We start from the raw sequence: 12,864 nt of genomic DNA, 5'->3' as shown, positions 1-12,864 counted from the left end.
TACTATGGATATGGTTTGAATGGAGTTAATTATTGCGAAGCAGTCTTTTCGCAGAGTCAGTAAGTCACAACCTAGTCTATTTCTCGTTGACTCCTCTTGTGCTAACTGCTAAGTGATAATTTTCGCGAACCATGAGAGTGAATTGATTGTTCCTCCAAAGTTCAAACCACAGCGTATGCATTGTACAAAAAGCGATAGCAATTTTGAGAAAGCATAAATCAATTTTAAAAACCTCATAGATGCACTCTTTTTCTTGTAAAAGCTTGTTCATTGCACAAAAAACCTCATAGATGCACCCTTTTTTCTTGTAAAAGGCTAAAAGCTATTAACAAAAGCACCTTATCAATTAATTTAACAAATGTAAACATTATCGTATGTTTTTAATTTATAGTTAGTTTTGCATGACCACGACAACAACAAAAATAAGATTTTCCACTAGACGATTAATTTGTATAAAGCAAGATGAACATGGCATAATTAAGCAGTTGGTAGAACCGTGAACAGCCAAATGGTACAAGCCCCACAGCATGGTTTGCTAGCATAAGCCACAATTTTGGAGCATTACCGTCCTTAAATATAGTAAACACTCGATATGTACGAGCCATCTAGGATTGATTTAAACGTTAAAACATTTGAATCAAACATCAGCTCATTTTTCAGGTAAAAGGAAAGATCCAATGGGCAGAAAGCTATAAGAAGCAATGTACAAGTTACCAACATTCAACCATTCATTCATTCTAGATCGATGATGATAAAGGGCAATATGCACCATATTCCCGCAGCGCGAACCTGAACATTGATAAATAAGAACAGAGAACCTGCATACAGAATCAAGCAGCACTCGCCATGGACTCAATAAGGATCTGGTAGCCTTCCGGTACCGAAGTCTGGGTCTGCACACATTCTGTCAGTGCGGGAACATCGGCGGCCAGGTCCAAAACCCTTGCCAATACAAGAAGGAGATGAAAATCCGAAATTCGCTTCACAAAAGGAAGGTTTTTTGACCGATCAAGATGACTCTTCAGCGCCTTCATTGTCACCAGATTATTTCGGTTCTCAATGGGAAATGTTGATGTAAGAGGACCCTGCATTGTGAACATATGCATTCATAAGTCACAACAATTATATTTTGCAAACTCTAAGATAAAGAAACTTGTAGCTCAGGCTTGCACGGTAATTGATACAGTAAGCAGAATAAGGAATCACATGACAGCAATATGTTTTAGTTAAACATGTAGTTTATACCCCAAGAATGATACTATTGAAAAACCTATCAGAATTTGTGTACCCATTGAAAGTGCTAAGAAAAATGAAGCCATGGTGAATAAAACAAGCTGTAGTTACTAAAAAAATACTATTGAGTCCATTTCACACCAAATTCATGAAACTCAAGCTTCTAACTGCAGTTTTCAGTTCTGCAAACAAATCAGGCACATAGGAATTTCCTTCCCCTCAACATGGCAGGCATAATTTCGGAGGCTTTGGGGACAAATAACTTTGCTTCTTTCACATTCAAAATCCTAGCTTTCTAGCAAGACCACCTTAAAGGATGATAATTGGCAGGAGACTCCTTAATCAAAACTTGTAGCCCATGTGCAATGCCTGTTTGGAAAATTTAACTGGTTTACAGAAGAATGATATACTTTAAAAGACTTCTTAGAGATTTGAAGGATTCAGTAACATTCTTGGGCATTATGGAAGAAAAGGAGCTTGCCACCCATCAATTTGCTCATACTAATCAGTGTGCAAAGTTGAGAATCTGCTCAATTAAATTGTAGAACCCCATGTAAAGGGCAGGCCACCATGTTATACGAGATCCTGGAAGAGGCCGCAGTCAGAGGTGCAATATAGGTTGCCTAACCCCATAATTGCCTCTGTTGATTCTACAGTTTGAACCCGTGACCTTGAGGTCACACACAAACAACTCATCCATTGTTCCAATGCTCCCATCCAAATTATAAAACTCCATATATGGAAGAAAATCACTTTGATTTCAATGTTATTGATTTTACAACCATCCATTGAAACCAAATATTATGAATGATCCCCATCCTCAATGTTCATTGTTCTGTGACTCTCCATAAAAAACCTTGCTCAATACATATTAGCTATGCCACTTCCAAGAACCAAACAATAATCTCAGCATAACACTCTAGAAATCAACGTCTCAATTGTCACATTCGAAGGCAACTGGTGACCCAATCCAGCCCATTAAACTAATCAGATTTTTTCATCATTACATGATGGGCCACCATTGGATCAACAAAGGATGCACTCAAAGAGAGCTAGTCAGCTCAGATGATTAATGGGTAACCTAATTGTCAGGTCATTACATCAAAACTCCTATAAAGCACCTATATAGCAAGCATAAGAGGCTAAAGCCATTTAGCCTATCATCCGGCTGACCGATCAGACTCCATAAACGTGGCGGTGAAGTACCCTTCACATTTTTTCCTCATGGGTACAAACCAACCAACATGAAAGATTCTCAATCCCCTACCCCCCCCCCCCCCCCCAACAAAAAAACAAAAAACAAAAAAAAAACCTGCAAACCCGTCACCACCCCTAATCAAAACAAACTCCTAAGTTCAACCCAAAATAGTACGCTTGCACTAGGATTCCTGATTTTGTGTAAATCATTAGGTAGAAATTGTTTATCTAACATGGCAATTGACAATATATAATCAACTTCACACGGAACAAAAGAAAGAAGATAACAAACACACAACGCAGATACAGAGACATACCTGATGATCAAAGATTTTAACAACCACAAGGAAGAAATCATTGTCAACTTCTTTAGTATCCTTAACACCAACAACCACTTCTTTCTTCATCTTAGACAACTTAGGATCATCGTCGTCCTTGATCTCCGTCTCAAACCACCCTTCCTTAAACAACCTAACACACATGTCGCTCATCTGAAACGCCTCAAAGTGCACATCAGCGCCCATACTATCCTCATTCACCTCCAACTTCACAACCGCAGTGACCCACTCCTTCAACCCACTCTCCGCATGAAACTCTGCAGCCTGAAGAACCTCCCTATTCGATAAAGTATAATCCTTCTTGTCCTGGCTTATCGTCTGCGTGAATATAAACCCTACCTTTCTCATCCCCAATCCCACAGCAATAGCATCCACAAGCTTCTCCTCCTCAGGGTCCCTGAAAATTACCAAATTCTCCTCCGTACCCTGCTGAGGCGGCTCGTAGATGAAGTCTACCTCGACTTTGCCTTCCTCCGAAACGGTGCCGTACATGAACCCGCCGCGCTTAACGGCAAAAGCTAGAGTTTCGTTGACGTAATTCTGGAACGCGTTGGCGCAATCACGATCGAACGAGACGAGCTCGCAGTGCGGTTGCTCCTGGCGCGTGACGCGCATCTGCTTGGCGATTAGGTCATCCATAGTCATCTTGCGGCCAAAGGAGCCGGCGGGGCTGAAGGCGGCGGGAGGGCCGGGGACGCCGCGGCGGTCGCCGGCGTAGGAGAGGAATAGGATTGAGCCGTGGGAGAGGCCGAGGGAGGAGAGAGTAGCGTCGGGGTTAGTCATGTCGGTGAATCGAACGAGATCTTCTAGAGACTTGGAAAGAAGAAGGTTCTGATTGGTAGAGAGCGTTTGATTCTCCACCGGAATTCCAAGTTGTGTTTGAATAATCGATTTAAGTTGAGAAACTGTGGCGTGCGGGTTTTCCACTGCTACTCGCTCGAGGCCGTCGCGGCTTCTGATTCTGAGCATCATTGTGGAAAACGACGACGGAATCTGTGAGGTTTTGTTTGGATTGAAAGAATTTCAAGTTAGGGTTTTGTATTGTTGAGTAATTGGGGTTATGGTTATGGGTATGGGTTGAGTGAAATAGAAGGATTGGGGGTCTGGGGTGGCTTGCTGTAGCGGAAAAGAAAAGAACTACAGTGTCGACGGCGAGAGTGGAGGGGAGTGTTAGGGTGCGGGAGGGTTTATGGGTGATTGGGAATACAGTCAATGCACTCCCGTCGATGTGATTGGGAATGATAATGGACCGCGTTTGTGTCTTTATTTGGTTTATGGAGATCGCTAGATGATTGGATCCTTTTTTGGACGATTGGGCCCGGCCTTCGTTGTTATCTTCAAAAGACTTCAGATAAAAGTGATTAAGAAATAAGAACGGCTTTCTTATAGTCACCAAAAAAAAAAAAAAAGGAACGGCTTTCTTATCGATATACATTATGGATGAGTTTAATTTAAGAATTTAATTCCTGTCCAAAAAAAAAATTAACAATTTAATTATAAATAAATTGATATTGTAATAAAATGAAAATTTTATATTGATAGAATATCAAGTAACTAAATTTTAAAATATGTTTTGTTTAATGATTAAATTTTAATTTAATTACTTGAATCACATGAGAAAATTAAGTTTTGGAAAAAAATTAGGATTATTTTTTAATACATATACTTTTAATTGATTTTTAAAATATAGTATGTTTAATATGAAAAGTGATTTCTCACATAAAGGATTTTGTAAATTCCACACCTGTTACTATTAAGTGTTAGCCTGCTAAGACTAAGATATGCAACTAAATTTAATAAGCACGTGAGTGATATTTATAGTTTATCTATTCAAGGAATTGTCATCATTATATATTATTTTACAACAAATAACATTCTCATACCAAAAATATTAATATAATGTATTTTGATATATATATATATATATATATATAGTGACGGACCCAGAAAATTTATAGTGGGGGGCAAAAATAATACACATTATTTTCAAAATATATATTAATTTAAATTTAAAAATATAAAAGTGCACGTTAATTATTTGAATACAAAAAAAAAACCAAAAATTACATTAGCTGCTAACTTTCTTCGCTTCAAATCTTGAAGGTACTTCTCTTCTTGTTTTCATATTTTGAAAATGTTGAATAATTGTTTCATTATCAACTTGATTGAATGTCTCTCTTTCTATATATGTAACCAAACAATCATTCAACCACTCATCTCCCATTCGATTACGAAGTCGACTCTTTATGATATTCATAGCAGAAAATGTTCTCTCAACTGATGCTGTTGCCACAGGTAGAATCAAAGCTAATTTCAACAGAAGAAATATCAATGGATAAACAATATGCTTTTTTGTCTCAACTAACTTTTGAGATAGTCCACTGATTCCATTTATATTTGAGAATTGATCATCAAGACGCATATCCAATATAAAATTCTCAAGTTGACTATCAAGTGCCAAAAGTTGAGTAAAAGAGAATTCATGTGGATAAAATTCAGCTAAACGAAGCAACTTCTCCTTATCAAATGCAAAAAATGAGTCACTTGGATTCAAACAAGCTATACAAAGAAGTAGCTCGGTATTTACCTCTGTAAAACGATTGTTAAGCTCTTGAAGTTGTCTATCAATCACTTGATAAAATAATTCAACTTGAAAATGATGCAAGTTTGAGACCTTTTGAATTTTGCGCCTTGATCTTCCTTGTGTTACAAATATATCATTCATATTTGGAGCAAGAATATTGTGACTATCACAAAATAGTAAAACTTCGTTGAGCAAAGAGGACCAACCATCGTCTCTTATACTTTGCAATCGTTGCTTGGACACTTTAACCAATGTCATAGCATTTATAATGTCTTGATCACTTCTTTGTAGAGCTTGAGACAACTCATTAGTAACTCCTAATATACTTTTTATCAAATGTAAATCGAATACAAATTCAAAAGATTGAATATGATTCAATAATTAGCATGCTTGAGCTCTTTGTTCAAGATTATTTCCATCTTCCTCAATAACTTCAAGAACTTCTACCAAACAACAAACAACAACAAAGTCTTGTCCCACTAAGTGGGGTCGGCTACATGAATCAAACGACGCCATTGTGCTCTGTCATGTATCATGTCTACAGAGAGACCGTTTACATGTAGATCTCGTTTGACCACCTCATGGATAGTCTTCTTAGGTCTTCCTCTGCCTTTCGCCCTTTGTCCATCTTCCATCTCATCCACCCTCCTGACTGGATGTTCTATCGGTCTTCTTCTCATATGTCCAAACCACCTGAGACGCGATTCAACCATCTTTTCCACAATGGGTACTACTCCAACTATCTCCCCTATATCTTCATTCCTTATTTTATCCAATCGCATATGACCACTCATCCATCTCAACATCTTCATCTCTGCCACATTCAGCTTATGTTCGTGCTCTCCTTTAGCCGCCCAACACTCCGTACCATACAGCATAGCCGGTCTTATAGCGGTGCGATAGAATTTACCTTTAAGTTTTAAAGGCACTTTTTTGTCGCATATAAAACCAGATGCACTCCGCCATTTTGACCAACCTACTTGGATCCTATGATTTACATCCTGTTCAATCTCTCCATTATCCTGTATGATGCACCCAAGATACTTAAAACTTTTAACTTTTTCTAGGATATTTTCTCCAATCTTCACCTCTATTTGGGGTTTTCCCTTCTCAGACTGAACTTACATTTCATATATTCTGTCTTGCTACGGCTTATGCGCAGACCATACACTTCTAAAGCTTCTCTCCATAACTCCAACTTCTTATTTAGGTCTTCCCTTGACTCTCCCATAAGGACGATATCATCGGCAAAAAGCATGCACCATGGCACAGGCTCTTGGATGTGCTCTGTGAGTACTTCCAAGACTAATGTGAAAAGGTATGGGTTTAAGGATGATCCCTGGTGTAATCCTATACCAATAGGGAATTCTTCCGTCACACCACCTTGAGTCTTCACACTAGTTGTAGCCCCATCATACATGTTTTTAATTGCCCGAATATATGTGATTCTTACTCTCCTCTTTTCTAAAACCTTCCATAAGACCTCCCTTGGTACCCTATCATACGCTTTTTCCAAATCAATAAACACCATATGTAGGTCCCTTTTACTACTACGATACCTCTCCATCATCCTTCTTAATAGGCATATCGCTTCAGTGGTAGATCTTCCTGGCATAAATCCAAATTGATTCTCTGTTACTTGTGTCTCTTTTCTCAACCTCCGTTCTATCACCCTTTCCCATAACTTCATAGTATGACTCATAAGCTTAATCCCTCTATAGTTTCCGCAACTTTGTATATCCCCTTTATTCTTGTAGATAAGGTACCAATGTGCTCTTTCTCCACTCATCAGGCATCTTCTTTGACCTTAAAATCTCATTAAAAAGCTTGGTTAACCAGTTGATGCCTTTTTCTCCAAGACCTTTCCAAACCTCAATCGGGATATTATCAGGTCCTATTGTCCTGCCATTTTTCATCTGCTTTAAAGCCTCTTTTACCTCGAAGTCTCGAATCCTTCGATAGTAGTCAAAGTTTTGATCTTCTTCCTGTGTGCATAATCGACCAAGGCTCGGAAGAGTCTTCTGTCCCTCATTAAATAACTCGTAGAAGTAACTCTTCCACCTTTCATTAATCTTCTCCTCTTGAGCCAACACATCTCCATCTTTATCCTTTATGCACTTAACCTGATCCAAATCTCTCGTTCTTCTTTCCCGACTCTTTGCGATTCTATATATACCTTTTTCTCTTTCTTTTGTGCCCAAAGACTGGTAGAGACCCTCATATGCTCTTGTTTTTGCTTCACTTACAGCCACTTTTGTCTCTTTCTTAGCCGCCTTATATTTTTCCCAATTATCTGTATTGCGGCATAAAGACCATTCTTTAAAGCATTCCCTTTTTATCTTTATCTTTTCTTGTATACTCGCATTCCACCACCAGGACTCCTTGTCTCTTGGTCCTATTCCTTTAGATTCACCAAAACTTTCTTTTGCTGTTCTTCTGATAACTTCTGCCATCTCCCTCCACATCTCTTCCGCGCTTCCATTCCCATCCCACTTTGCCTCTTCTCCTACCCGTCTTAGGAAGTTTCTTTGTTCCTCACCTTTCATTCGCCACCACCTCGTCCTTGGGTTCTTCGTATAATGTCTTTTTCTCAACTTTTGCTCAACGCGAAAATCCATGACGAGCACCCTATGTTGTGTTGTCAAACTCTCTCCCGGAATAATTTTACAGTTAATGCAAAATTTCCGGTCGACTCTCCTCAACAAGAAGAAGTCAATTTGAGAGCTTGTCATGCCACTCTTATAGGTTATAAGATGTTCGTCTCTCTTTTAAAAACATGTATTTGCGATGAGAAGATCAAAGGTTGAAGAAAAGTCCAAAATAGTTTTACCCTCGGCATTGATCACCCCGAAACCATGGCCTCCGTGAATACTCTCATATCCAGTCACTTCTCTCCCAACATGGCCATTTAAATCTCCTCCTAAGAAATTCTTATCTCCCAAAGGTATGACTTGAACCAAACTCTCTAGATCCTCCCAAAACCTTATCTTGTGTTGTTCGTCCGAACCCACTTGCGGTGTATAGGCGCTAATCACATGGAAAGCACCTCCCTCCACCACAAGTTTGATAGAGATGATCCGATCTCCCACCCTCTTGACATCCACTACGTCCCTCTTCCACTGCTTATCCACAATTATTCCAACCCCATTCCTATTCTTCACCTTTCCTGTATACCAAAGTTTGAAACTAGAAGTATCCAACTTCCTAGCCTTTGCACCAACCCATTTCGTTTCTTGTAGGCACATAATGTTAATCTTCCTCCTTGTCATGGTGTCCACCACCTCCATGGACTTTCCTGTTAGAGTGCCTATGTTCCATGTCCCAAATCTCAACCTTCTGTCGCTTCGACCTTTACCTTTTACTTTGTGAACTAGCTTATTTACCCTCGTCCGTTCACGAAAATGCGAGAATCCTTGCTCATTTAACACTACATCCGGGCACCGATGTAGCGGCTCTTGCTTTGACACCGTACTCGAGCCATACGACGCGTTGCTTCCAGGCAACGACCTAGCTTTAACGCAATAATGTCTTTGATTCATGTCATGGGGGTTCGGCTATATTTTTATGTTGGTTGCCGAAGACCTAACACAACCCTCCTCCTTTATCCGGGCTTGGGACCGGCTATGTACCGCAAGTGTAACATAGGCGGAGTTTTCAAGAACTTCTACCACGGAAGAAAAAAATAGAAATCAAGCTAAGTATTGTACCATAATGTGAGCCCCATTGAATATCACCTGCCCTTTTCAATGTTGTTTCTTGATTTAAGCCACGCCCACTAGAAACATCTCCATTTTGTAATGCAACAATTGTCTTTTGCATTTGACTTTCACGAAGCATGTCTTTACCTTTACAAGAAGCTCCAACAATATTGCACAAACTAGCAAGCAAATTAAAAAGTAGTGCAATTTCGACCTGTTTCTTTGCAACAACCACAAGTGCTAATTGAAGTTGGTGAGCAAAACAATGAACATAAAAAGCACAAGCATTTTCTTTCAAGATCATACTTTTTAAACCATTAAATTCTCCCTGCATATTAGTAGCTCCATCGTAACCTTGTCCACGTATTCTTGCTAAACTTAAATTATGCTTTGTTAATAAAGATTCCAAAGCTACTTTTAACGACAACGCATTTGTGCTAGAAACATGGACAAGGCCAAGAAATTGCTCCATTACAATCCCTTCTTTGTTCACATACCGCAAACAAACAGCCATTTGCTCTTTAACAGAAATGTCTCGAGCTTCATCAACTAAAACAGCAAATAAATCATCTCCAAGATCATCAATAATAACTTTAGTAGTTTCACTTGCAGCAGCTCTAACAATATCTTTTTGAATTTTAGGTGCTACTAGCTTAAGGTTTCCACGAGCATTTTTAAAAACACGATCAATCTATGTATTATGTTGAGCAAGAAAGTCAAGAAACTCCAAAAAATTACCTTGATTATTTGAATTGTGCGATTCATCATCACCACGAAAGGCCAATCCTTGTCGCAATAAGAACCTAATGCACTCAATTGTTGCTGTTAAGTGAGTTCGGTAATCTCTTTTAGCTTGGCCTGAATGCTTTTGAAAAACAACTTCAATATGTTGTTTTTGCTTCATGAGTGCTTCGCATTTTCTTCGAGCTTGATTATGAGCACTATCATGATTTCCAACATGTGTTTGTAATCGCTCCTTCTTTTTCCAATTTGAAAAGCCATCTTTTACAAAAGCATCACCACTCGCACCATCAGGTTTCATAAGATAGCAACAGAGACAAAATACAGCATCTTTTGAAATACTATATTCCAACCAATTGCCAAATTCATCAAACCAATCAGCATTAAATCTACGAAGAGAAGTTCCAAAATATGTTTGTGAAAAATCATGTTCTCTTGGTTGACAAGGACCTTTTTTCAAATAAACTCGTCTAACTTCATCTCTGACATTTGGATCATAATTTGAAATTTTGGGTCATTGTCCAGGATCAGCTACCAGACTTTCCACATTGAATTCTAAGAACTTCTTTTTATTAGAAGAGACTAATGGAGTGACTTCAGATTCTAGTGGTAACTTTCTTTTGAAATATTTTTCCATTACTATTTCTAAAAATAAAAATATATATTCTAAATTAGTAAATTAATCAATTCACTTTAAAAATTTATATGCAATCTAATTACATATAATAGAATAGAACGAAAGATAAACAAATAAATAATAAGGATCACTAAATTGAGAATAAAATAAAATATATAAATTTATGAAAAGAATAAAAAATAGATTAATACATAAACTATAATTGTTTGAATTAAAATTTGCAATTGAAAATATCAAAAAGAGAAACAATGAAGCGGGAGGCTACTGATAAGACTGCGGTAGCAAAGCATCAGTAGTATCTGGTGAGGTTGGACAGAAAATGATACAATACCTGTATTGAAGTCAAATCAAATCAAGATAGGTCTGAACACTCCCTTTTTCTTAAGAAAAAATATTTTTTTATTTAATTTTTTTTCAATCTTGTATAATGTTTACTCATTGGACTAATGTGCCATAAATCCATAATAATTATTATTATATTATTATTATATAACGGATAGTATTTTGGTGTTAAAAATATTGACGTGGCGTATTCTGGTGCCAACATGCATACCTCTTTCTTCTCAACTTATTTTAAGAAAGTATCCTCTTTATAATTAGAATAAACTACCATTTCTATCCACGAAAGTTGAAAATGTTAACATATCTACCCATTAAAAAAAAGAAATTACCATTTGTACCCATAAAACATAAACTTTTACTAACAAAACTATCCAAATCCAAACAAATTATTTGAAATTCTCAAATTACCCTCTCCTCTTACTCCACACCACCACTTTTCTAATCCCAAACCCTACCACCATCGAAAATCTTCCTCACCACCACCCTAAACCCTAACTACCACCATCACTCAAGTACAAACATAGGACAAGTATAAACTTCAACCATGTCTTGTTGTAACTCCATTGAAGGAGTAGCAGATGTGACGGTCATAGGATACAGGTCCCAATCCGTTTCTACATTTGGGAACAAACCCAATAACTTCGAATATGCATCACACTTCTCCGCCACCCGTACCAACCAAACCTTCGCTCGGCAGTGATAGTGATGGACTCCTACTCTCTTTCCTCGTCACGGTTCTTCCTCCATTGCTGAACAGCATCGACGACGATGGTGGCAATGACACCCACCGGCGCCGTCGCCCTCTCCTCCTTCTCTGATCTTTTGCGCACTCTCTTCCTTCTAAACCAGCGACAACAACAGCGATGGACTCAATTAATGGGGGCGACAAACGCGACGGAGCCAGCAGCAGCAAGGCGCGACGACAGCGACAGTTTTCCTTCTTCGGTTCTGGCTCGCATCTCCTTTTCGGGCTCCCTCAACAATAGCGACGATGATGCGATAGTGGCGGCGAGTTCCCACGTTGCCAGTGTAGTCCCCCTTCTCCTCCTCTTATCTTCTTCTGCGGCGACAGAAGCGACGGAGCTGGCAGTAGCTAGGCGCGACGGTGGCGACAGCTCTCCCTTCCTCAGTTCTAGCTCGCATATCCTCTTCAGGCTCCCTCAATAACAGCGACAATGATGCGATAGCAGCGACAAGTCCCCACATTGCCAGTGCGGTCTCCCTCCCCCTCCTCTTCTTTTCTTCTTCCTCAGGTGGAGGTGTGTGTGTAATGTCTCCGTGTATGAATTTTAGAGGGACAAAGGAGGTGATTGGGTGAATAAGGTTAGGGTTATAAACTCTTTCATTTAGGGTGGCTGGGTGAAGGGGGTGGTGGTGGGATTTGAGATTAGAAAAGTGGTTGTAAAGATAAAGGTAATTTAGGGATTTTAGGTAATTTTTTAGTGTTTGGATAATTTTGTTGTGCGGAATTCATATTTCATGGGTACAAATGGTATTTTTTTTTCTATGGGTAGATATGTCACCATTTTTAACTTTCGCAGGTAGAAATAATAGTTTACTCTTATAATTATATATGAACATGAGCATTTAATACATAATTAGACTAATTTTCAATTATTAATATTTTCAATCATTATAATATAATTTTTAATCAAATATAATCGGTGACAAATTGATATTGACATTAATAATTAAAAAAAATTAGATTTATGATTCAAATTAACATAAATATAACACTCATATAAATAGCTTTAGTAAAATGCTATATAATACACATGTGTATTAATTAGTAACAATTTGATATTGATATCAATAATCAATTTTGTGTTATTAAAGGCGATATATAGTGTTTATTTTGTGGTTCATGAGCCTAACTTTGAAAGTCAAAATATGTTGTTAGATCTGGTCGACTCAAAGCAAAATTAGTACTCAGTCTCTCGATCAAACTTTAAGGATCTAGAAGGTGCAAGCTCATTATCTCGCCAGAAGAAAGAGGCAACTGAAAAAGTTGAGGGAGACGGACAAAGAGAACATTGAAACGAGAAGCTGCTGATAAGACTACGGCAACAAGACATCAGCAACATCAAGTGAGGT

General features: G+C 38.3%; 2 protein-coding genes across 2 annotated transcripts; both read right to left on the bottom strand.

Moving 5' to 3' along the window:
• Positions 1-423: 423 nt before the first annotated feature.
• On the bottom strand, positions 424-3,962 carry LOC130935508 (NPL4-like protein 2). The gene is made up of 2 exons (XM_057865277.1): positions 2,748-3,962; positions 424-1,085 (listed from the first exon to the last, which is right to left on the bottom strand). The coding sequence occupies exons 1-2, from the start codon at positions 3,738-3,740 to the stop codon at positions 831-833; spliced, it is 1,248 nt and encodes a 415-aa protein (XP_057721260.1). The 5' UTR covers positions 3,741-3,962; the 3' UTR covers positions 424-830.
• Positions 3,963-4,836: 874 nt separating this feature from the next.
• Positions 4,837-11,361, bottom strand: LOC130933681 (uncharacterized). Its single transcript, XM_057863304.1, has 4 exons — positions 11,291-11,361; positions 9,789-10,180; positions 9,087-9,677; positions 4,837-5,669 (listed from the first exon to the last, which is right to left on the bottom strand). Exons 1-4 carry the CDS (start codon positions 11,359-11,361, stop codon positions 4,837-4,839), a joined length of 1,887 nt encoding a protein of 628 aa, XP_057719287.1.
• Between the last annotated feature and the right edge of the window lie 1,503 nt (positions 11,362-12,864).

This window comes from Arachis stenosperma, chromosome 6 (genome assembly GCF_014773155.1).
Source record: "Arachis stenosperma cultivar V10309 chromosome 6, arast.V10309.gnm1.PFL2, whole genome shotgun sequence".
Classification (NCBI taxonomy): domain Eukaryota; kingdom Viridiplantae; phylum Streptophyta; class Magnoliopsida; order Fabales; family Fabaceae; genus Arachis; species Arachis stenosperma.
The sequence above is the reverse complement of the archived record's forward strand: the minus strand, read 5'-3'. Positions and strand labels throughout refer to the sequence as shown.